This window comes from Gossypium hirsutum, chromosome A05, assembly GCF_007990345.1.
Source record: "Gossypium hirsutum isolate 1008001.06 chromosome A05, Gossypium_hirsutum_v2.1, whole genome shotgun sequence".
NCBI lineage: Eukaryota > Viridiplantae > Streptophyta > Magnoliopsida > Malvales > Malvaceae > Gossypium > Gossypium hirsutum.
The window spans coordinates 103,193,002-103,218,167 of record NC_053428.1 but is presented as its reverse complement, the minus strand read 5'-3'; the positions used below and the strand labels follow the sequence as shown (position 1 = coordinate 103,218,167).

General features: G+C 33.8%; 2 protein-coding genes across 3 annotated transcripts; both read right to left on the bottom strand.

Annotated features, from left to right (window-relative positions):
* Positions 1-6,236: 6,236 nt before the first annotated feature.
* LOC107959778 (ervatamin-B) lies at positions 6,237-7,589 on the bottom strand. The gene is made up of 2 exons (XM_016895918.2): positions 7,090-7,589; positions 6,237-7,006 (listed from the first exon to the last, which is right to left on the bottom strand). Exons 1-2 carry the CDS (start codon positions 7,526-7,528, stop codon positions 6,414-6,416), a joined length of 1,032 nt encoding a protein of 343 aa, XP_016751407.1. The 5' UTR covers positions 7,529-7,589; the 3' UTR covers positions 6,237-6,413.
* Positions 7,590-9,408: 1,819 nt separating this feature from the next.
* On the bottom strand, positions 9,409-24,650 carry LOC107959777 (50S ribosomal subunit assembly factor BipA). Of its 2 annotated transcripts, XM_016895916.2 has the most exons (19): positions 24,196-24,650; positions 24,025-24,099; positions 23,640-23,790; positions 23,378-23,446; positions 23,082-23,254; positions 22,764-22,901; positions 21,203-21,328; positions 19,660-19,758; positions 18,096-18,216; positions 17,914-17,977; positions 16,299-16,353; positions 16,091-16,215; positions 13,471-13,544; positions 12,060-12,109; positions 11,431-11,517; positions 10,456-10,506; positions 10,286-10,369; positions 10,008-10,058; positions 9,409-9,683 (listed from the first exon to the last, which is right to left on the bottom strand). In XM_016895916.2, exons 1-19 carry the CDS (start codon positions 24,514-24,516, stop codon positions 9,600-9,602), a joined length of 1,998 nt encoding a protein of 665 aa, XP_016751405.1. In that variant the 5' UTR covers positions 24,517-24,650; the 3' UTR covers positions 9,409-9,599. The 2 variants fall into 2 exon arrangements, with proteins under 2 accessions (XP_016751405.1, XP_016751406.1); XM_016895917.2 differs by lacking the exons at positions 9,409-9,683; positions 10,008-10,058; positions 10,286-10,369; positions 10,456-10,506 and adding an exon at positions 10,511-10,564.
* Between the last annotated feature and the right edge of the window lie 516 nt (positions 24,651-25,166).

The window sequence follows — 25,166 nt, the reverse complement described above, 5'->3', positions numbered from 1 at the left end:
ATGTCTTAGGTCTCCATCTTTCCAGCAAAGTACTGATAAGTGCAGACTCCAAGTGTTTCCTGCCAAGCATACGAAACACATGTAAGAATCCAGCCTCTTCCAAGTGTTGTTCAATAACACGCGCTACTCTCGCACTTAAATTGTGTATATAAGCTTCAATAATCTGATCTTCGTCCTAGTTATATAAATATAAAAAATATAAAAAATAATATTATTAGCAACTTAATAATTATATTAATTAAAATAATATAATATAAAATAATATTTTCTTACCATTTGTAATTGGACGTCGAAAATGGGTTTGTGATCCAAATGAATTAGAGGTGTGAAAATAAAATAAAATAAAATAAAAAAAACACACAGATTTTACCTGGAAACCCTGTTCAGGAAAAAACCACGGGCAGAGGAGAAGAAAATTCACTATATCGAATTCGAATAATTACAAGAGGAATAGACTATGTCTATTTATAGGCTTGTAAAGCCATATTCTAATAGGAGTGTAGTAAGATTGGAACACCTTATTCTAATTAAAATAGATGGAGTTTAATAAGGTTTAAAAAACCTTATTCTAAAATAAAATAAAAGAAGTGTAGTTCTATATGGATTTACTTTTATTTTATTTTACCACTGTATTTTATTTAAATAAGGATTTGAGTCACTTAATTCTAACAATCTCCACCTTGACACGAATTCTCAATGAACAAGTTCTTCATTGCGAACTCTCAATGAACAAGTTCTCCACCTCTTCCATAAAACCCCTTAAGGGTTTAACTTCAACCAAGTCTAAGTAATGCTCAAACTTGGTTATAGGAAGTGACTTAGTCATCATATCTGCAGGATTTTCATGAGTACTAATTTTGCTCACAACAATATCACCACGAGCAATAATATCACGAACAAAATGATACCAAACATCAATGTGTTTTGTTCTCTCATGAAACATTTGATCTTTTGCAAGGAAGATTACACTCTGACTGTCACAAAATATTGTACTGATTTGAAAGTCTTCATTGAGTTCACTAAAGAGTCCCTTCAACCAAATAGCTTCTTTACAAGCCTGAGTAATCGCCATGTACCCAGCTTCAGTGGTAGACAAAGCGACTGTAGTTTGCAAAGTAACTTTCCAATTGATTGCACAACCTCCGATTGTAAAGACATAACCTTTGAGAGATCTTCTTTGATCAAGGTCTCCAGCAAAATCAGCATCAACATACCTAATGGCTCCATCTCTAATTCTTTCAAACTGTAAGCAAACATCAGTAGTACCTCGTAAGTATCTTAAAATCTACTGAACTGCTTTCCAATGTTCTTTATCGGGATTCACCATGTATCTGCTAACTACACTAACTACATATGATAAATCTAGATGTGAACAAACTATAGCATACATGAGAGATCCCAGTGCACTAGAGTATGGAACATGTGATATGTACTTAATCTCATCATCTGATTTTGGAGACAAAGCCGATGAAAGTCTGAAATGGGCTACTAAAGGAGTACTAACAGGCTTAGCACTTTGCATATTGAACCTGCAAAGAACTTTCTCAATGTACCCCTTCTGACTTAGGTACAATTTACTTGCTTTTCTATCTCTGAGAATCTCCATACCAAGTATCTTCCTTGTTGGTCTCAAATCTTTCATCTCAAATTCTTCACTTAGTTGGGCTTTGACCTTTCTTATCTCTTTTTTATCTTTTGTTTCTATCAACATATCATCAACATAAAAAAGTAGATACACAAAAGAACCATCACTATTTTTCTTAAAGTAAATACAACTGTCAAAACTATTTTTTTTTGAAATCATGAGAAGTCATAAAGGAATCAAACCTCTTGTATCACTGTCTTGGTGACTGTTTCAAATCGTAAAGGGACTTTTTCAGTAAGAAAACATAGTCCTCTTTATCTGAGACTGTAAAACCCTCTGGTTGTTGCATGTAAATATCCTCCTCAAGTTCTCCATGCAAAAATACAGTTTTTATATCTAACTGCTCAAGCTCCAAATCATGCATGGCCACAATACCAAGCAAAGCTCGAATTGAACTATGATTCACAACTGGGGAGAACACATCTGTGAAGTCCACTCCTAGAATTTGACTGTAACCCTTTGCAACAAGCCTTGCTTTATATCTAGGTTCTTCAACTCCTGAAGTCTCTTCTTTCTTTTTAAACACCCTTTTACAATGAATAACCTTTTTACCTTTAGGAAGCTTCACAAGATCCCATGTTCTATTTTTGTAGAGTGGTTCAATCTCCTCTTGCATAGCAAACATCCACTTTTCTATGTCTTCATAGCTAACCGCCTCAGAATAATTAGATGGCTCTTAGTTTGCATCTATATCTTTAGCCATATTTAAAGCATAAGCAACTAGATTAGCCTAGGCATACTTCTTCGAAGGTTTGATTTCTCTTCTAGTTCTATTTTTAGCGATAGAGTATTGTGGTGAGGAAGCAACTCTATTCTCAATTTTTGTACTGGTTTGAGGAGTCGACTTTATATTAATCTGATGCTCCACCTGCTTTTGATTTTCTTTATTGGAAGAGTCTTTAAGAGATAAGTTAGGTAGTGTAGCAGTTTCATCAAAAACAACATCTCTGCTAATATTAACTTTTTTATTTTCAGGACACCATAACTTATACCCTTTTACACTAGCTTTATAACCAAGAAAAACACATTTAATGGATCTCAGTTCCAATTTTCTATTATCAATATAAGCATACCCAGGACACCCAAAGATCTTTAAATTAGAATAATTAGCAGGATTACCAGACCATACCTCTTGTAGAGTCTTTTTCTCAATGTCAACGGATGGAGGTCGGTTGATCAAAAAATGCAGTAGAGGTTGCTTCTGCCCAAAACAACTTTAATAAGTTGGCATTTGACAACATAATCGAACTTTTTCTATAATCGTTCTATTCATTCGTCCTGCAACTCCGTTTTGCTGTGGAGTATGGTTAACTGTCAAGTGTCTCATGATCCCTTCTGACTTGCACAATCTATTAAACTTATCAGAACAAAACTCTATGCCATTGTCTGTACGAAGGTATTTTATTTGTTTTTCCGTTTAATTTTCAATCATAATTTTTCAAGACTTAAATACGAAAAACACATCGCTTTTCTGCTTTAGGAAGAACGCCCAGACTTTTCTGAAAAAATCATCAATAAAAGTTAGCATATAATTAGCTCCACCTCTCAAAGGCACTCTGGATGGCCCCCACAGATCAGAATGAATATACTCCAACGTTCCCTTCGTGTTATGGATTCCTCTGGTGAATCGAACTCTCTTTTGCTTCCCAAAAACACAGTGCTCACAAAACTTCAGTTTGCAAATTCCTTACCCATCAAGAAGTCCTCTTTTGCTCAATTCTACCATGTCATTCTCACTCATATGCCCTAGACGCATATGCCAAATTTTAGTAATATCATCATCTGACAAGGAAAAGGAAGCGACAGCTGCATCACCAGTAACAGTAGAACCCTGCAAAACATATAACTTGTCAGTCTTTCTCTGCCATTTTATCACAACAAGGGAACCTTTGGAAATCTTTAAAACCCCACTTTCAGCTGTGTATCTGTACCCTTTTGAATCAAGAGTACTCAACGAAATTAAATTTCTCTTCAATTCTGGAACATGTCGTACGTCACTAAGTGTTCTGACAATTCTATCAAATATCTTAACTTTAATTGTTCCAACACCTGTGATTTTACACGAAGCATTATTTCTCATCAAAACAACACCTTCAGACACTATTTCGTAAGTTGTAAACCAATCCCAATTGGGACTCATGTGGAAGGTGTAGCCTGAATCAAGTATCCACTACTCGCTCACTTTAGAATTGTTAACAGAAGCGACTAGAATTTCACCATCGCTATAGTCTTCTACAATATCATCTTTATCAGAATTTTTTGGTTGTTTTCCCTTTTGATTCACAGCCTCCCTTTTAATCTTGTTCTGTAGCTTATAGCACTCAGATTTAATTTGCCCTTTCTTCTTGCAAAAGTTACAAGTTTTACCTCTATTTGAAGACTTCGATCTACCCTTAGATTTACTGCAAGGATTTCGTTCCTATGTCCTTCCACGATCATCATCAGCATTCCCATCTTGTCTCCCACGAACAATGAGACCCTCTCCTTGAGAGTTGGGTTTAACCATAAAATGCTTTATCTTATCATACGAGGTCAAAATATCATAAACCTCATCAACTGTGAGAGACTCGCAGCTATATAAAATCGTGTCTCTAAAGGTTGAATAAGACGGGGGCAACGAACAAAGTAGAATCAACCCTAGATCTTCCTTATCATGCTGAACCTCCATGGCCTCCAAGTTTGAGAGAGTTTCTTTAAACACTATTAGGTGTTCGTGTACAGACGCACATTCCTCCAAACGATGAGCATAAAGACGTCGCTGCATATGCAACTTGTTTGTTAGAGTTTTCGACATACATATTTGTTCTAGCCTCTTCCATAATACAGCAGCGGCCTTCTCCTTCATCACATCCTGCAAAATTTCATTGGACAAATGCAGATGTAATTGTCTTAACGCCTTTCAATCCTTACATTTCTTCTCTTAATCTGTTAATGTCGAAGGAATCTTATCTATCCCTAGCAGGGCATCCTCCAGATCCATCTGCACAAGAACTGCTAGCATCTTAATATGCCACAACGCAAATCTAGTGTTGCAATCCAACAGCAGAATTTCATACTTCAAAGACGCCATTACTGTGACCGAGATGAACAACCCGGAAGCTCGGATACCAATTTGCAAAAATAAAATAAAATAAAAAATACACAGATTTTATGCGAAAACCCTTTCGGGAAAAAACCACGGGCAGAGGAGAAGAAAATGCACTATGTCGAATTCGAATAATTATAAGAGGAATAGACTATGTCTATTTATAGGATTGTAAAGTCATATTCTAATAGGAGTGTAGTAAGATTTAAACACTTTATTCTAATCAATATAAAATAGATGGAGTTTATTAAGATTTAAAAAACCTTATTCTAAAATAAAATAAAAGAAGTGTAGTTCTATATGGATTTTACTTTTATTTTATTTTACCACTGTATTTTATTTAAATAAGGATTCGAGTCACTTAATTCTAACAAGAGGCATTGACATTTTTAAAATGATTAAAATCGAATAAATGAGAAGAAAATTTTGAGAGATTAGGATAAAAATTAAGAACAAAAAAGTTGAGAGAATAGATCAATAGGATTGAATGAAAAAATTTGAAAATGAACGGGGTATATATAGGGAAAAAAGGCATCATTAGGTTGAAAAAATGTGGTCATTGGTCTCAACGGTTTATATATATTATTTTTATTTTAAAAACAATTTTGGCACGCAGTAGGGCCACGTGGTGAAAATGCGCCCTACTAGTGGCGCTATCCCGTCCCAAAATCAACCTATTTCCCTAATTTTCAACGAAAATGGTTTAAATTCCTAATTTTGTTTTTAAATTGGCATATTTGCCTAATTTTACCATTAAAATGAGTATTATTATCTTTTTTAAGGTTGTTAGGAAAAGGTTAAACATATATTTTGGTATTTAAATTTGGTTTCAAGGTTCAAATTGGCATTTGAGGTTTTTTTTTTTTGTCCTTAGGTACTTGAGCTTGGCTATAAAGTTCAACTTGGTACTTAAAGTTTATTTTGGTTCAATTAGGTACGTAAACTTAGTTTTTTAGTTCAAATTGGTATCTGAACTTGACTTTTTTTGTGTAAATTAGTACTTATGGTAAATGAATCATTTGAACCAATTTGAATTATGAAGCCAAGTTCAGATATTAATTTAAACAGTTTAGACACCTTGCTGGACCAAAAAAAGTTTAGGTACCAAATTGAACATCGAGGCCAAGTTTAGGAACCTAATTGGACAAAAAAAAGCTTTAAATACCAATTTGAACCTTGAAGCCAAATTCATGTACCAAAATATATATTTACCCTTAGGAAAATAAAGTTCGAAAAGCAACATACATACCACGTTTAAGGAAATGATGAGTTACAGGAAGCTAACATGATTGACATATTAGGCGGATACCATAATCATGAAGACAGCATAGGCGTGTCTTCAAGGGGTAGTTGCTTGAGGATTCTTAGTTGCATTTGCAGCCATAAACAAGAGCAACTTCTTAAATAATTATAATTATTTATCCAATGAATTGAATAAATATTATGGTATTAATAGGCGTATAATCAATTAAAGAAAACGTTAAATCAGTTAAATGAAGAAAAAGATTATCTAACTACCTCTCTATATTACATTCATGCATGGTCACATCGCAAGTTTTGCAAGTCCACACATATTTTTCTTCAACATGTATTCTTAAATTATAATTATAAAACATATAAAAGGAAGTTAAATATTTCAATAAGCAAACAGAATTCCTAGGCCAATTTCACTGAAAAAGCTGTTCACTTCTTAACAGGGTAACTAGTATCCATTGCAATACCACAGAGACCCCTTTTATCAGAGACTCCACGTTCCAACCTTACATAGCCAGCTTCACCCCATTCAGTACCCCATGAATTCTTCACTATCCAGTACTTTTTATTAAGAACTTCTCCATAGCCAACTATTGCAACTCCATGGTTGAGTTCATTTCCACAATCTCCATTGAACACACCTCCGAAATAGAATTGAAATTCGAGCCCTGCTGCATCGATGGCGACCGATACAGGTTGCTGAGAAACTGCTATTTGCAGAGCTGTCTCATTGTTGGTAGGTAATCTCTTATACCCACTAATTGTTACTGCATGGTTTTTAGCTTGTGTCCTCTTGCAGGTGTCATCTCTTCCCGTGTATGGGTAGTCTTTCTCAGTGGTGATTCCACCGTTGTTTATAACAAATTCGTACGCTTGGACCATGTGTCCACCGTTGCAGCCTTGGTCGAGAGAGTCGGTGTCGCAATCGATGAGCTCTTGTTCCGAAAGAGATGTCAAGTTCCCCGTTTTAATTTGATTGATCCCTTCTATGGCTGCCACTGCTGAGAATGCCCAACAACTCCCTGTATATCATTAAAAGGTAAGTGATGTTAAATTCATGCTTGATTAAAGAGAACAATTCATTAACTAAGCAAGTGAGGCATACCACATTGGCCTTGATTCTTGATTGGAGCAACGGCACCTTTCTTTCTCCAATCTATACTTTTTGGCAAATTGTGATATTTGTCATATGCGAAGCCTTTGCTGTTGCTCTCACATGGAGATCTTATGCTTTGGTAACCCAAGTACATAGCCCTGAACTCATCATTTGTCATGTCTGCGAATTCGTTATCGGTCAACTTGAATGATAGGTTCTGTGAATTGACACAATCAATGAACTGAGAATTGGATTTGTATATCCCGAACCGCAATGTCCATTCGTTCTTGCTCTTGTACTTTCGGCCGTGTCGGGCCACCCATCGTTGGTATCGTTCTTGCATAACATGGGGATCGTACTTTTCGGGGCAGTTGTATTTGCATTGTACCACTGAGGACATGCATAAGACACAGACAAGTAAAAGAGTGAAACTAGGATTCTCCATCATCACTGCAATTTGCCAACTTTGATCCCAAAGCTGGGTATTCAAGATAGAGAAGAGGAATTTCTTTTGTGCTTATAAATAAACAAAATTTATAATTGTTTTCGATACGCATTTGGGTTCATTTATTATGTGCTTATAATAATATATATGCTTTTGTTTCACGAATTTCAGTTATGTTTTTTTGCTGTTTATTCATGTTTTTTGCGCTTGTGGATTTCAATGGGGCAAGCAATTCCGGATGGATTGCATAGTAGTCCACTTAGTTATACAGATTTTTATGTTTGTTTCCATTATTGGGTTAACGTTTCTGTTAAGTTGCAACTTCTTTGGAAAGAATACAAATTTAAATTTTGGAGATAATATTACTACATCAACTAAAATACGAATATGAAAATACCAACATGAAAGATAAAAATTGATTTTAGATGTAATACAAATTCAACCGTACGGGAGAACCTTTTGCATCAGACACTATTCCATCATGTTTAGGATTAGTGATTACTCCTTTTTTATTTTTATTTATGAATTTCATGGCTTCCTTCCAACTCATTACACTACAAATAATTTGACAACCGTAATCACCATTTTCAAGATGTGCCAAAAAAAATTTTATTTTCTCACTTTAGTATAATTTTTTTTTGAATTTTTTTTAACACAAATCATTATGTGTGAGAAATAGATCTAATCATAAGTCAGATTATCCGTTCAGGTTCAAAAGTTCATCAAAAAAGTGAGAGAGTTCAGACAAAAATATAGACTCGAAACATGAACTTGAATAAAAAATAAGTCACGTTTTCTAAAGCGTTGGGCCTCAGGTAAGAATTTTTTAGCCTGAGCTCAGCCCGGCTCGAATTTGGCTAAAAAGTTTTTCCCTACTATTGTTTTGTTATTGTTTGTTGCTATTTTGTTATTATATTACTATTATTTTGTTGTTATTGTTTGGATATTATATAACTCTTATTTTATTGTTATTGTTTGTTGCTATTTTGTTATTATATTACTATTATTTTGTTGTTATTGTTTGGATATTATATAACTCTTATTTTATTGTTAATTTTACCACTATTTTAGAGAGATTTACTTGCTAAGTTGTAACTATCTTGATGTTATTTAGATATAAAGTTTTTTCAATGTATTTCAATTTGTTGGAAAACATTTATTTTAATATTTTTAGTGTATTTAATGTATTATATTTTTAAAATTTATTTTTATATAATAATAATATAAAAAATTAATACGAGCGGATTAGGCTAGACTCGAGTTTAGTATTTTTTTATCTGAGTTAGACTTGGACAAAATTTTGAATCATTTTTTAGATTAGACTAAACACAAACTTAAAAAACGGGTCTAAAATTTTGTATCAATCCGGCCCAAACTCAAACTCATCTGATAATGTCTAATGTGAAATATGTTGGATACGCTGTGGCGGCGGAAGCTGGTTGGATGCTCACTTGGTATATGTTGATCAAGTTTTGGGATATCTTGTAGCCCGCGACAGAATGTGTTTGAATGCTTACTTGGTATGGACTTTTTTTAAGTTAATGTAACGAGTCTTAAAATGTAAGATTAAAAATGATTAATTTATCTGAATTAAGTTAACATAACCATGTAATTTTTATTTTCATTTAATTAAATTTATTTTTTCTAAAATTAAGGCTATTGGTCTCAACATCAATTATCAAAGTTGAAGCACTCAATTTGCAGGTATGAACCACGATATAGAATGTTCTTATAATAAGAGTGAAAAATATAAGTAACAAGGAGTACTGCACTTTTATTTCTTTCAATAAGTAAAATAAAAATTTCATAATTTATGTCAAATTTTACGTAATCAAATTGTTGGAATCTTGTGAAAGCACAAATATATTAAATAATGCTAATAATAATAATAATAATAATAATAGCCATTGTTGTTTCTTTGGCAATTACACAGACAAAACATGAACTCCTCTTTGCCCCTTATTATTGTCATAAAAAAGATAATATCGTTGATATTCTATAAATAAATTGTGGGGACAAAAATTGAACCCAACCCCAACTATAGTTACAAAATTATAGTATGTTAGGAGAAGACTCAATTTTTGGCCTTTTTACTCATGGCTTTGCGCTTGTTTACATCCAGATATCTCTTCCTTAATCGGATGGCCTTTGGTGTAACCTGCATCTCAATTAACCATTATTATATCAGATATCAAAAGCTTTCATGACCAGCATGCTTTAGCTATGGAAACCACTAGCAATGGCAATGCATGCATTTAGCCACACATAAACACTTTCTCTCTCTATGTATACATCTAATATAAATCTTTTCTGTTTCGAAATCCAGAAAAAATTTGAAATCTGTAATAACTCGAAGAATTCCAGAAAGAAGCACATTATTTGAAGTAGGGATCGATAACTCAAGAATTAGAATAATACAAGACTAGAGAAATATTCTATGATGAATCCAAAAATGGAAAGCACAACATCAACAGTAACTTACCTCTATAAGCTCATCAGAAGCAACATAACCAATAGCTTCTTCGAGAGTCATCTGCACACAAGCACAATTAATTCTCACAAGTCAAATGCAAAGTTGAAATGATGTTTGATTTATCTAATTCCAAATGCTTTTAAATTGCTCATTTTCAATATCTGGTCCTTCAAATCTTCCTTGCAAGTATAATGTAGTGTGATCTCAACAATCAACACATAAAAAGCTGAAACAAACTTAAAAGAGGAAATAAAACAAAGTATTTTTTATGGTATAGAAAGACATACAAGTTTTGGCGGAGATAGTTTCACATTTTCATCTTTGCCAGCTGCACGCATATTTGACAGTTCTTTACTCCTTACTGGATTCACCTGCGATAAGAGAGACATTGCACAAAGGTCAGCCATACTTGAAAAAAATAAGGCCTGCTTGCAGGGGCACTAGATTTTATTCTTACATCAAGATCTGTATCACGTGAATGCTCACCAACTATCATGCCATCGTATGTCTGAGAGCCAACAAATAAACAATAATTAAACTTTTAAAGAGGTAGACCTCGTCTTAACCTGAAAAAGACCAGCAAAACTCACACAACCAGAACTTGATTCAACCCATTTTTAATTTAAAAGTTAACCACCCAAATCCAGAACTTAAGCCAAGAGTATATTATTCTATTATTGTACACGTCAATGTAAATAAAAAATAGACAATACAATAGTATAACTTATTATTTTTAAAATGAGATAAAGCTGATTTGAACTAATTCGAAAAGTAGATGGCCTGAACTAACCAGATTTTATACTTGAAGAAACTAGAACCTAAAATGACTCAATACCTGAAGTGACTCTAAACTGAAATGAAATTCATAATCTGACCCAATACACCTAATTGCTACCCCTATACAGACGCAACCAGATTTATTTAATAATTTGGCCAATAAAGCGTGACTCATTCAATTAATCAAAAAATAGTGCATTGGTTGTAGATGTCCTAGTATCATGAAATGCTATAGCTAACAGTAAGACAAAAACTATCGTGGCATCCTTAAATATAAAAGGCAAGTCCTATATTTACCAAGTGCATCACCACCAAGGTATCTCATACCTCAGACAACTAATTTTAAGTGTGTGTTATGGACTTGCCAACTTGAAGATTATTAAACCCCCAAGAGTTCATTAAGAATAACATAGCCCGCACCCAAATAGTTACCAGATTCTCAAAATAAATAGTCCTGGCTTCAACCATTGTTATAGAGGGTGAGGGGACTGAATGTTAATATCATTGGTTGCATAATCCCACCTAATCATTTTTCAGAACATAATATTAAGATTAAGATTAAATAACCCATTTGAAAGCCAAGAACTTATGAATTAGAGGCATGCATAAGCAAATAAACAAGTAATGAAATTATTAATCTTAACATGGAAACTACCTCCATCCCAGGGGTCACAAAAAGAGTTCCACGAGCTTCCAAACTCATCAATGCATAAGCTGTGATTGTACCATAACCCATTGATACCTGTTCAGAGTAAACGATATGTACATTGTGACAAGGATTAAGCAGCAATTATATACATTTAGGTGTATAAAATATTCAAAGAAGTAAAAGTTTATGGATCATTATGGAAATTCTACTCATGCCAGGTGTTCCTTATGAGCAGTGTCATCTATAGCTAGTGCAAAGCAAGGAGTAAGCAAGGTTTGCTGCAACAGCACCCAAGTGTAGTACAAGAGTATACTGCATACCTCTAGTATGTTGAATCTAACTAGACATTGACCAAGTTCTAGTTTTTTTAATCTAAACGTGTTCAAATTGTATCTCAGAACAAGCAAGACTAACATCTATCTTCAATGCTAAAAAAATTCGAAATCTTGAACATGTGAAAGAATGTCTTCATCTTGAACTTTTTGCTTTCATCAATCGTTTATATTGATAGAGAGAATGTCATTTAAAGAAGCTCTCATATATGTGTCTAAACAAAAAGCACAGGATAATAATTATATTACATGCACAGAAATAACATAGTAATTAAGTCACAAGAAAGCATTAGGCAAGCATACCAACACTCCTTTCCTGACATTTCCAAGAGGGCCTCGATGCTTCTCATACGCTGCAAAAGGAACCAGATTCCGGAGAGGGTTAACAAGACTAGGAACATTATCTTGTAAACTGGCTATATAGAGTTTTTAAACTTCACAATCAGTTGATCTCAGAGGAAATTATCTTATACACTGATAAAGAAGTTAAAAGCTCCATAAGTGGTATTAAAAAGTTGACAATTGACACTATCTCACAAAGTATATTTATAAGAACTAATAAATAAATAAATTATTGAATGGATGCAAAAAACCCATCTAATCCATATCATGGTGCTTGAGAATTCCATCATCAATATATAGAAGGAAAATTCTAAAAAGAGCTCCTTTATATGAATTTTTCACCAGCTCCAAAGTTCCACAAATCATTGCAAAAGAAGTAATGATTTGTGTAATTCGTGCTACCCAAAACATTTCGATATTTGTAATAATTTGTAATGTTTTGTGTAATTCGTTGTAATAATTTGTGTAATTGGATAATATTTTGTGTAATTACACACAACATTACGAAAGTTGTAAAATTTTGCATAATTGAGTAACATTGTGTGTCTTAGGTAATGTTTTATGTAGTTAGAGCCGATGAGAAGCTTATTTTAGAAAGCTCACCCTGGAACTTCTCTATATGGAATAAGCAGACTACAACAATCATTTTATACACAACCAATGGAGTTTTTAAACTTGACAAGTGAGAGGGTTGACATATGCCTCATTAGAATACATTTATCAAAATTAATAATTAATTAATCATTAAATGGATATATGAAAACCATCTAACTACCAGTTGCAAGCAAGGTTTTCAGAACCAAACCGGTGGTCAAACTGGTCAGACCACCGCTTTCCAGTCCAACCAATTCGACCGGTTTGTCTGGTTCAATTGAATAAATTACTAAAAAATCATAAAAATTTGAAAAATAGAGAAATTGGTTCAACTGATTTTTAACCCGGTTCAACCAGTTTGCGAGTCAACCGGTCCAACCCTTTATTTTGGCTCGGTACCCCAGCCGGTAACCGGTCTGACCAGCCAGTCTGGTCCAGTTTTGAAAACAATGCTTGCAAGTTTAAAATTCCACAGTCAATGTATAGTAGTATAAAAAACCCATTAATTGTCTCAAAAAAGAATTTTTAACATTGTGTGAACCACGGCATGCAGGTTGAAACCTTTTCTTGATTTTTTTTTTCAACACAAACCTATAAATAGAGAAAGCACAAGTTCATTCAATATGTTATCATCAATGGACAAAAACTAAGGAACGGATAATCTCTATTTCCAAGAAACCAAAATATTCAGCTTCCAGAGGATAATGACCTGACAACAAGATGCAATGCACATGGAAAACAAGACCAAAAATTAAGTATAACAGGTAGAAAAACATACATTGAAAAGCACGATGCATAAATCCAGTTCCACGAGTATCACTGCTGAACACACTTCTGTAACCAACCAGGCCCCTGATATACAAAATAGAAGTATAACTTTCCTCTGATTCTTATAATAAGATCGGCCCAACAAACGAAACAGCATTCTCATAAAATTTTCATGCAAGAAACAACCACATCATTGTTGCACACGCACACGCGCGCACACACACGTGTATATATATATATGCTTCCATTGAGTGGTTCTTACAAGTTTCTCAACTACTTCATACCATCATCTATTAGATAAATTAAGCTAGAAATTGATTGCCATCCCCACCTAGTCAATACTAATTCAACAAACATGCGTTAATGAGCCTTCTCCACGAAATGATATCCAGAAACAAGATCCATTTAGCACCGTAACTATTACAAGTTATTTGTCATTCTGTTATCTTCTGCTGCACATTACAAGGATTAGACCACAAGTTATCACACTGCACCTCTCACAGTGGAGAGTGTTCAATCAAGGGAAAAGCCCAATGGCTAACCTTCTATATCGCATGATGTACTATGAAAGATCATGTAAGTCTCTTAACTGCCACAAATGTATTGTTTCGAAACTTCATTATTTAACTTTTGGCTGTAAGAGAAACTGTTACTTTATCATCAGTACAGAAAATCTATAACCATTTTAATTCATTCCACAAGCACAATGGAGAAGCTCAGGTTACATGGTAACAATTTTATTCTGGTTTTCCAATTATTTATTAATGTCAACTCTTCCTTTGTAGTATTTTCATTTTTTTATTATTTTACACTCATGTTGATATGGGACAGATTTGGCAAATTCTGCCACTTGGTGTTAAAGCAGCACTAATGTTGAAACATCAGAGCTTTTGGTTCGGGGCTACAGTAGATATTAGGACGGTGGTCCTGGAATCACTAAGGGTTTGTTGAAAAGGAGATTATATCTCAAAAGAACATTGAAACTGAAGAAAAGGTCGACAAAAGTTTTAGGGCAGAAAAAGTATCATGGCATCTTTAGTTAGGAGGAATAGAATAGCCATTCCCCCATTCAGTGATGAACAGTGGTTCATTGGTTAGGTTGGTAGAATCACCCATTCAATGGAAAGGCCATTTCTTCCCTATCTAGAGCCCTCCTGTAATAGCTATTCTTTAGTGATACCAAGGACAATATATCCCATGCAACACTGAACAACCAAAAAAATAATGCAATTTTCAAATATGCCCTTTAAGGACTGAATTTGGAAGAGACAAGGGGAAGAAGGAAGTCACATAGTTGCTGGCATGAAAGCCTGTCAGCCAGCCAGCCACCGCAAGACCAGTCGGAAAGAGAATATAAGAAAATAAATAAATACCAGAAGAAATCACAAAAAACAAAACTAAACATAATATCTCTTTTGTATTTAAATATTATTTATTTTTATATCTCAATAAAATTCTAATTAAATATAATTCAATCAAATAATCTATCTAAACCTGATATGATTGGATTTCAAAATCAATAAATTCAAAATGAACCAGATTCGAATTGAGTTTCAAACTTAAATAACCCAAACCAGAGGTGCCTACAATCCAAATAACTCAAACCTGAAAAAACCATTAACTCAATACAAAACAACTAGAACACGAAATTGAACCAAAATTTTAAGATCCAAGTTGATCCAACCCGAATAGACCTAACCGAAACTCAAGTTAGGCTGTTACAGTTGCCTTTATAGGCAAGACAAATCATAGGTGTGAAAAATGGAAGGACAAATAAGTTTATTTTAGTAATATTTTTAATTAGAATAACTTATTTTAGGAAGTTTCCCATTAGATTAAAAGTCTTAAATTTTCGTATAATTTTAGTTTACTGTTCTAAAGAATAAGCCTATGTAACCTCTATTTAAGGGGGATGATCCTGAGAAGAATTTTCTATAAAAAAAAAAGCCTAAAAGATTTGGGTCTCTATTTAACGAGTCTTAAGGTTTCAGACTCTGTTTGATCTGAAAGGTTCTGGTTTCCTTTTGATGAGCTAAACAAATAATCTCAAACATACAATAGTAACATAGGCCTAGAAACTTAGTCAACAAATTAACCACTATAGAAATGGCCTACTCAAATGTCACCTTTAGTTAGACCCAAAGTTCATCTAAGCCTTTCGTTCCCAAAGAGGAAAAACTTCACCTAACCAGCCTATTGATGTACCATCATGAATGTGCCAGTTTTCAACATTTTTTTAAGGGGAACTAAGTACTAGTACTTTATTCCTCCAACGACTTAATATTCTTTTGATCAATGATTCTCACTTGTATTTAAATCAACAGCCAATTCTTTGCTTATTTATGGTACATATTGATAGAAGTTGCTAAAAGAAATAATTGAGGCCCTGCCATTCCAACTTCGAGCCCAAAAGGAGAAGGCACAAGCACAAATTCTAGGCTCATGAAGAAATCAGCAATCAAAAGATATTCTGGGTTGAAGAAGAATCTCACTTTCCAAAAGAAAATTCTCCCTTTAGCACTATTTCCTCACCCCCTTCTCAAAGAAAAAAAATCATTTTTGCAGCCAAACGAGAATGTTCACAAGACACAATAAACAAAAAAATAAATAATAAAACAAAACTAACCTACCTTGATGGACAGGTCAATGACAATCTAGTTCTACCAACATTTCCAGGAACAGGACCCATATCAGCAACCTCAGCTCGCCTATGAGATAAAGCTTCCATAACTAATCCTACATGCTCATCATTCACCTGTAGTAACAGATTAATTTGCCAAGTCCAAAAGTATTTAATGGAAGGTAACAAATCACTATTTCTGAATCTGCAATACTTACCTCAATGGTCACTTCCTCAATAGGCTCCAGCTTTTGACCTTTCTCAACTTTATACCTGATGTTACACAAGAATTTCCAGGAAAAGAATATATTATTTGCAAATAAGAAGTGCATGGAAATAAGTGGATCTAGATAGAACACAGAACTTGGAAAGGCATCTACAGAACATGGACTTAAGGTAAAAAGATTCATTCAAATGAATTTCTTATCATTTTGGCTGTCAGCTGGCCCTGAAGGTTCAATCAGTGGCCATGTCTTAAAATCAATAGAGGCATCGTTTCAATTTTGTATGAAACCAACAAATTAATATCATAAATATCAATAATTAGTATCATGCCAAACCTTATTTAGCTTTCCAAAATCACAACCTATGAGTAGACCAATCACAGTTTTTAGAAATTGTCACAGAAAACATTGGCTCAAATTTGTATCAAACCCTTCAAATTTCAGTACCATACATCCCAACAGCTAACACAATGCCAAAGCTGTACTAGGCACTGTATCTTAAGCACCAAACACCAAAAGCACCTCATGACCTTTTGAACAAGGCACATTTGATCAGAAGCACACTATACGCAACTAGACACGCTTTTCTGAAAGCTCTAGGCATTCTTTTTTTTTTTTTAAATCTCGCATAATTGAAGTTCTCTTTAATTTTTTCAGTACCTCAGTTACTGAAAAAGCATGGGACAACAATAAACTCCCTACTTCTTAGTGTTCAAGTATTCATTAACAAGGGGGCCATTAGAATATCATGCATGTTGGCCAACAAGAGAAATAGAATATTTTGTATATTCTTTTATGATAAACTAGACCACTTTTTAGAGTTTATTATCACAATTATATATCTTACGCATATTATATTTACACATACATGCATATACATGTATATCTGTTGTGCCTTAGGCAAGTGCTTTTTTTGCCTTACGCCTCAAGCACTAAAAGGGCTCTAGCCAAAACAGCACAGTGCACCTTCGACAGCACTAAGTCTAACAGCACAGTGCACCTTCGACAACACTAAGTCTAAGGCTTAGTTCTTTGTTACTTTAGCTTTTGAAAAATGTGGCAGGAAAGTGCTGTGAAAAAGTATGATTTGTTAATTTCAAGTGTTCAGTATTGCTGTCAAAGATTACGGTGGAAAGTTAAAATGTCATTTTCAGACATGATGTTGAAAAGTAAAAATTTAGTTAATTTAAATGATATTTAAATAATTTAATATAATCATATATGAAACATAGCTTTTAAGTGCTTTTAAGTAATTAATATAAATTATTTGTAAAATTAATGATACAAGATATTTTAAAATTTAAATACAATGATAAATGATATTTAAATAATTCAATATAATGATATTTGTGAATAATATTTAAATAATTTTTAAATACTTTTAAATAGTTAAAATAAATATAAGCATTTTGATAATTTCACTTCAAAATGCAAAAATCAAAAGCCAAAATCATCTAAATCCCAGCTTTCGTGATTCAGTGGAAAAGAACTTTTTAACATCACTTTTGTGATTCGGTTGAAAAGTGCTTTTGGAACCCCAAAAGCAACGGAGAACGGGGCCTAAGACTAATAAAACAAAGGCCTCATAAAAGATTTGTAGAAAACTCACATCACTTTCGGTGGTGAAACGGACAGCTCAAATCCTTCACGTCTCATATTCTCAATCAAGATACCTGTTACACATGTCAACAAATAAATCCCACAGGAAAATTAGAAGATGCAGAGCACTCTATGCTAATAGTAATTAAACCATAGGAAAAAAAAGCACAGTGCAAAGTTTGGTAAACAAACCCAGCTGCAGTTCTCCCCTCCCCTGAACCTCGAAAGTATCTGCTATGCCTGGAAGCACATTTATGGCGAGATTTGTTTCAGATTCAGCCATTAGTCGATCACCAATTTTTCCTCCGGTCAACTGCAGAATTTATCAGCACACATATCACCTCATGTTGATTGGATATGAGTTGCAGCATAATTCTAAATTTAAGTATATGTTTCAGTCTAAGCAGAGCATATAGGCATATTGTACTGATGCAAATGAATTTCAAGGTTCAACAAGAAGGTTGGAAACAATAAGTCTTAAAATTGGAAATGCTGCAAAATAACAATATAAATATGATTTCAAACATTAATAGTATCACAGTCACCTTTACATTTCTACTATGTTCTACAGATATTTTTTCATCTAAAATAATTGAAGTTACAAATATAAGAAAGAACAAAAGTTCTTGATTAATATTATTGTTGTAAGCAAACAAAGATTTGATACCTAAATATGAATTTTCTTTGTAGAATAATTACAGAATAAAGCTGTAAATTAATAAGATTTCAATACTAATAGGTCATTTCATTCTTTTAATGCAAAAATTGAATGATAATAAGCATTTACAAAAGTTTAACCATAAATTTGGATATCAAACACAAAAGTGATGTTTATTTTCCGGAAAAAAATAGCTTAGCTAACAGAAAATGACTTACTGGTCAACAGAAAATAAGTCTATTTTTTCTGAAAACTTTCCCTTTTGAAAAGTGCAAGTCATTTTCCGAAACACAGTTCCCTATGAGTAACTTGATCTTTATATAAAATTTAACTTCAATATAACCAAATTACATTAATATTTTAATAATAAATATATATTACAATTTATAATTATTAATATCATTTATTATTTTAATAAAATTATTTAGTATTAAAATTTTATTTTAATAATAATTTCAAATTTTAAGTAATATACTTAATATTTTATGGAAAAATTTTATATTAATATTATAATATAATATATTACTATTTATAAATATTTAGTAATAAATGTTTTATAATATAAAAAACGAATATGTTAATAATAAAAATAAGAGTATTTGTTTAAATCCTACTTAATTTCATTTATCTCTTCCAACTACAATGTGCGATCATCTGCTCTCATATATATAATATATGCAACTTCAATTTGAGTTTTAGTTAGATATCAGCTATTATTAAGTTTATATAAAATATTATTTATTATAAAATAAATTTCAATTGTCAAAGGAAAATGCTTCTATTATATTTTGCAACAAATATAATTTATGTTGTGTTTGATGAACTGAAAACAAGTTTCACAAAAAAATTTCAAGAAAATTTGTCAAACACTAGAAAATATCAATTTTTCCACAAAATCAATCTATTTTCTAGAAATCATTTTTCGACAGGCTATTTTCAATGAAACAAACACAGCAAAATGGTGTTTATTTTCCAGAAAAACTGAGAAAGGGAGTATTGCAAATTTTACCAGAACAAAAAATCCATTAAATTAGAAGAACACCAAAAAGCCAATAGCAAAATATATTGACAATGAAGGCAGGCAGGTATAGAACTTACATGGGTACCATCACGACCTGCTAATGGAGAATCATTGACACCAAAAGTCATGGAAATGGTTGGGGGGTCCAACTCAACGGTTGGCAATGCAGCCATAACCTAACAAATGTAGGAACAATCCAAGTTATGTATAGATCCAACCTGCCAATTCTATTTATGCATAGATACAATCCGATTAATGCCTAAGAAAAAAAACAGTTTCTTTCTTGGGTGTTAATAGAAAACACAACAAAAGAACCCTGGATCAATGCCTTCGTCCATTCGTGATTAGTTTTAGTTTCCACCATATTCAAATCCATTCACAAACAAAACAATTCACGTCCTTGGGCAAAAGACAAAACCCAAATAAATCTTAAAGAAGCGTTTGATAACAAATTGGGCAAACTTAAAAATGCACGTCCATGGTTGACTAACAGCAGCTATTTGAGTTAAAGATGACGGTGCTGATCATCATCATCTATTGCTCAGAACCAATAACACTATAATAGTTGGAATAAAATCAAACGAAAACCCATCAGTATGCTGCTTATATAAGCTTGAAAATCAAGAATGTCACCTCCATGCTAGCTACCAACAAAGTAGATGATGCTACAGGTGTAGACGAATCAAGAAGACTTAAAAGCAGTACGCAAGGAATTTGTATGAGGACCTGTAAGGGGGGGTTGAAGCGAGAAAGCAACAGGAGGAGAGGAGGGATGAAGAGAAGTAAGAAGTGGGGCCAGAGAATTTTGGGGAAGGAAAAGAGAAGAAAAAGGGATAATGTAACCATGGGGAGAAGATTGCAGTGGAGACCAAAATAAGGTAGGGCAAGTTGACAGAGGGAGGATGCAGTGATAGCAGTAGAATTGCGTTCGTCATATTCATTAGAAGAAAACAAAGAGACAGGGTTTCAGGGAAGTGTCTTTGGATCAAGGCAATTTCTAAAACTTTGAACTTAATCTTAAAACAATAATATAAATATTCATGTATTAATATTGTATTTAATTTTTCATCACGAGTGGGGTTTCAAATTAGCAAGTTGACAGAGGGAGGATGCAGTGATAGCAGTAGAATTGTGTTCGTCATAGTCATTAGAAGAAAACAAAGAGACAGGGTTTCAGGGAAGTGTCTTTGGATCAAGGCAATTTCTAAAACTTTGAACTTCTCATTAACTGAAAATTTTTATAAATAAAAAAAGGGTTAATTGACCTAACACCTTTTTAACTAACAAAACATCAAAAAATGAGGGAAACAACTTTTCAAGGTACAATTAGTATGCCCCAAATCCCAGAGAGGTGACACCAAATTGCAGGTAAGTACACTACATAGAAGGTTGTACACCACGAGCAATCAACATGGATGAACACGGAAGTGAGTCCCATCATGTAGCATCTCATGCACTTGAAAACTGTACATAATGGCACATAAGAACCTAAATAGATCACATTGGCAGATTATATCTTGCAGAACATAACTAACAAGATTAACACCAAAATTGCTAGTTTACACTAAAACTACTGAAGTCAACACAAGCACTCAGCTTTATAACAAGAAAAAAGCATACCTCTGTATTTGCCACTGTATGGCCAATGGATGGAATACCCAGCCCAGCCATTGATATAATATCACCAGCTCCTGCACTATCAATAAGAACCATGCTTGTACCCTTCTTTTTCATTAGCTTCACAACCTACAAGACAAACATTGCATTAATTATTGGCATCACTCAAGTATCACTCAGAAGATCAGTTTATAAAGACTTAACAGAACTTATGCGGAGAAAGATAAATGACACTGTTGAAGTTCACCTACACTAATTTCAGATGGGTATTCAAAGATCTCGTTGAACTTTAAATTGCACGATTAAAAAAAAAGAAACCAAATTTGCTTTGGTAATTTAGAAAGGAGTGATTCAGGTAATATTTTGAATTTGAAATAACATTTCCAACCTCAACATTGTACCACAACCTTTTGAAAATCTGAAATTTCAATGAAACCATAACATCCATTACTCTCAAGCTAAATGCCTAAAACCTTCTATTGACACCATTCAACAATTTCCATGACCACTAAAGCCACATCCTGAGGTTTTGGAAGCTAGAGATCAAAAAGTGAGTTGCGTATTGGGGAAAATAAAGAGTATTGGAGAGATGGAAGAAGGGATGAGCAAACATCAGCAGCACAGACCTCGGCAATAAAGGAGAAGACTGAGGGTGGTCTTGATGCTAGGCTACTTGATTAGAAAACAGAGGGAGAGAGAACAAGGAACACTGAGGGCATAGACAAAATAAAATTGTGGATGATGCTAGCCCTATTCAGGTCACAGGTAATTTGGCCTTTAAATACTCTTCACAAATACCAGGACAGGTTTAAATTTTCTTTAATTTGCCTACTTCACACAGACTCTTCATTCTCCCTAAAGTACCGGTTCCCAAACTTGACCAACACATTCGACCATGGGTATGGGGGTATGATCCTCCAAATATATGGAAAAATCTGAGCCAAACACATACCCATATCCAACATTTGCCTCCTGCCCTCCCAGTCCAGGTAATGCAAAAGTTCTCAACAGTTAGCAATTGAAGTTCCCTTTCACAATCCCTCATTCATATGCACAGGAAATACTATCTGGGAAAAAAATTTCTAATATGCATTTTAGTAATTCCATGCATCTAATGCAAAACACTCTAAGAAAGCATGTTTTTAAAGATCCCTATTGGATTTGCATATTCAGTTAATATTGATTTGCCCTTTGCAAAATGTTACAGATTTAAATGGAAACTTCGGTACCAGATCCATTCACCATCACCTTCAAGAAAGTAGAGGTAGAAGAAAACGCCAAATAAACCACAATTATACAATAGAAAGTAGAAGAAAAGTATTAAACCAGAGTTTTAGTATGTAAAACAATGCTTTCTGGTAAATTGTAATGTACCGCAGAAACCAAATTTTTCAGCATATTTTAATTCCAACCTGCAAACCAGGATTCAGGTAGACAATGAGCACTGGATTGCATTATTAACCACAAAACATCAATGACAAGCAAAATTTTTATGTCGGTGATGATATTAAGTCAAAGTTTTCCTCTACTTCCAATCAAAATCAGGCTATGTCGAGCTACAAACCTTTCCTTCTTCAATTTTCTCAATGCCAGATTCACTTCCTCGCAAGCCATGTATTTTATCACCAACACGAACGATTCCAGATGAAACACGCCCAGTTAAAATTCGCCCAAGATAAAAGTCTTTTTCCATCATGGAAACCTGACATGCTTATTATGTAAATAAGAAATTTATAACATGAAAGAAATGTGAAAAGGACAAAAATAACTAGGTACAAAAGTAGAACACCCGGACGGGGGCACACTCCCCCCTTCCCCTCCTTTTCTCCAGTTGCAGACATAAAGACATGTTTTAATTGATTAATCAGCACTGAGTACCAACCAGCATTTGGAAAGGTCCATCAAGGTTTGCTTTTGGTGGAGGAACATGCCTTACAATGGCATCAAGCAATTGTGACATATTCTTTGCACCAGCGGGAGGATCTTTAGTAAAGGTTGAAGATGCCCATCCTTCTTTAGCAGAAGCATAGAGAACTGGAAAGTCAAGCTGTTCCTCTAAAATGAAAACATGAGAAAATTTATTAAAAGTATACCGGTATACAGGTTAGGAATGAGGAAAGTCAAAAAATCTGAAATGGGTTAATCATAGAACTTTCTAATTATTCTATATTGCTTCACCTGTAGCACCGAGATTTGCAAAAAGATCAAAAACTAGGCTCTCAACTTCATTACATCTCTCCTCTGATACTGCATCATTAACAGCTAGACATAAGGTCTAAAAATTCTTTCGGTGCATAAGAAATAATTAAGGGACAAAAAAATCAAGAATAAATAATTTCTCATCAACAGGTAAACATTCTTGCAATAAAAAAAATCATGAAATAACATTTAGGTTTCAGTAAATCAAAACATGAACCAAAAATAACTATTAATTTTATACCAGAAGGTCGGTCTACTTTGTTCAATAGAAGAAGAGGGCGCAGCCCGTACTTCAAGGCTTTGGCAAGAACAAATTTTGTTTGTGCAAGCGGCCCCTCACCAGCATCAACAACTAATACTGCTCCTTCAACCATGCCAACAACCCGTTCAACCTAAAAATTCAGCAATACGGGCAAGCACAAACCAGTAAGTTGCATGTTTTAGTTTTCAAAAGAGAGCAAATTATGCCCACTATTTGCATTGTCAGCCAACACCTTGTTGCTTTTCACTAAATCACTTTTGAATGATAATCTAAAGAACAGAAAGAATGTTTGCATTGATGATTAGGGTGATATCGAATCAAGCTACAAACTTTTTTCTAGCTAAATATGTAACTTGCAGCTTACCTCACCACCAAAATCAGCATGACCAGGCGTATCGACCATGTTTAACTCGTTTTCTTTCCATGAAACACTAGTGACCTGCAATTGTTAGATTGTATCATTGAATGAACCAATCAATATGCTACTTAACATAACTTCTTTTGGAATTATGTAGAGAGTAAAGAAGAAGAAGACCTTAGACGCAATGGTAATGCCACGCTCCCGCTCAAGGCTGATGGAATCCATGGCTCTCTCGTGGGGGATGTCGGCTCCACACTGCCTCAGTAGCCGGTCCATAAGCGTGGTTTTCCCGTGGTCCACGTGCGCAATCACCGCCACGTTCCGCAGTCTACCAGGATCCAAATACGCACTCGGATATGTTGTGGCAGCGGCGGCAGCACTAGCAGGGCCGGAGGAGAAGCAGCGGGAGAAGCGGGGGAGTGGAGCCAAGTGAGAGGAACAGGATTTTCGAGTGGAGGCGGACAAAAGAGAGCGAAGAAGCAAAGGACCCGCCATTTTTGGGACTCAGCTTGAGCGTTGGAAATGGGTCCGCCAACCAAGTACCAAGGGTTTAAGCTCCGCAGCCGGGAGCTGTTTGGGGTTTTAACTTAATAAGACGAAGCCAAGGGTAGGCTGGTTTTTGCCTTTTAGGCCCTCTGTGTTTTTTGTTTTTTATTTTTTGATATATTCTGTTTTAAGTTTTTTTAAGACTGCACTAGCAAGCAAGTCACATCAGTTTTATTTAAGGATTACTAAATAATTAATATTTTAAAAATTATTCTATTCCTGGTATTAAAATTTTATGAAGTTCTAATTGGAATTTTTCTTTTATTTAAACCTAAAACAATATTATAAGATATTTTTATTCTTGAATGATTTCACCAACCAAATTTTAAAATAACTAATAGCTATTATAATAGATATTTTTGTTTTTATATTTATATTTATATTTATATAAAAACATAGTTTAAATTCAAAATAAAAACATCAAACTTTACAACCCTCAATTTTAACATTTTTATCAAAAATCACATTCTTATTTTATATATACTTTTTACCTACAATTTTTTTCACTCAGAGTTGCCAATTTATCATAATTTAATATTTATTTATACTTAATGCCCCATAAGTTTATACCACTAACTCATTTAAAAATATATATAAAC

Coding starts and splice junctions, on each gene's coding strand:
- LOC107959778 (XM_016895918.2), bottom strand. CDS start 7,528: ATGATGGAGAATCCTAGTTTCACTCTTTTACTTGTCTGTGTCTTATGC. Junction 7,007..7,089: donor CAAGAATCAAGGCCAATGTG/GTATGCCTCACT, acceptor AATGATATACAG/GGAGTTGTTGGGCATTCTCA.
- LOC107959777 (XM_016895916.2), bottom strand. CDS start 24,516: ATGGCGGGTCCTTTGCTTCTTCGCTCTCTTTTGTCCGCCTCCACTCGA. Junction 17,978..18,095: donor GAGGGGAGAACTGCAGCTGG/GTTTGTTTACCA, acceptor CATGTGTAACAG/GTATCTTGATTGAGAATATG. Junction 10,507..11,430: donor TTGTGACCCCTGGGATGGAG/GTAGTTTCCATG, acceptor GTTGGCTCTCAG/ACATACGATGGCATGATAGT.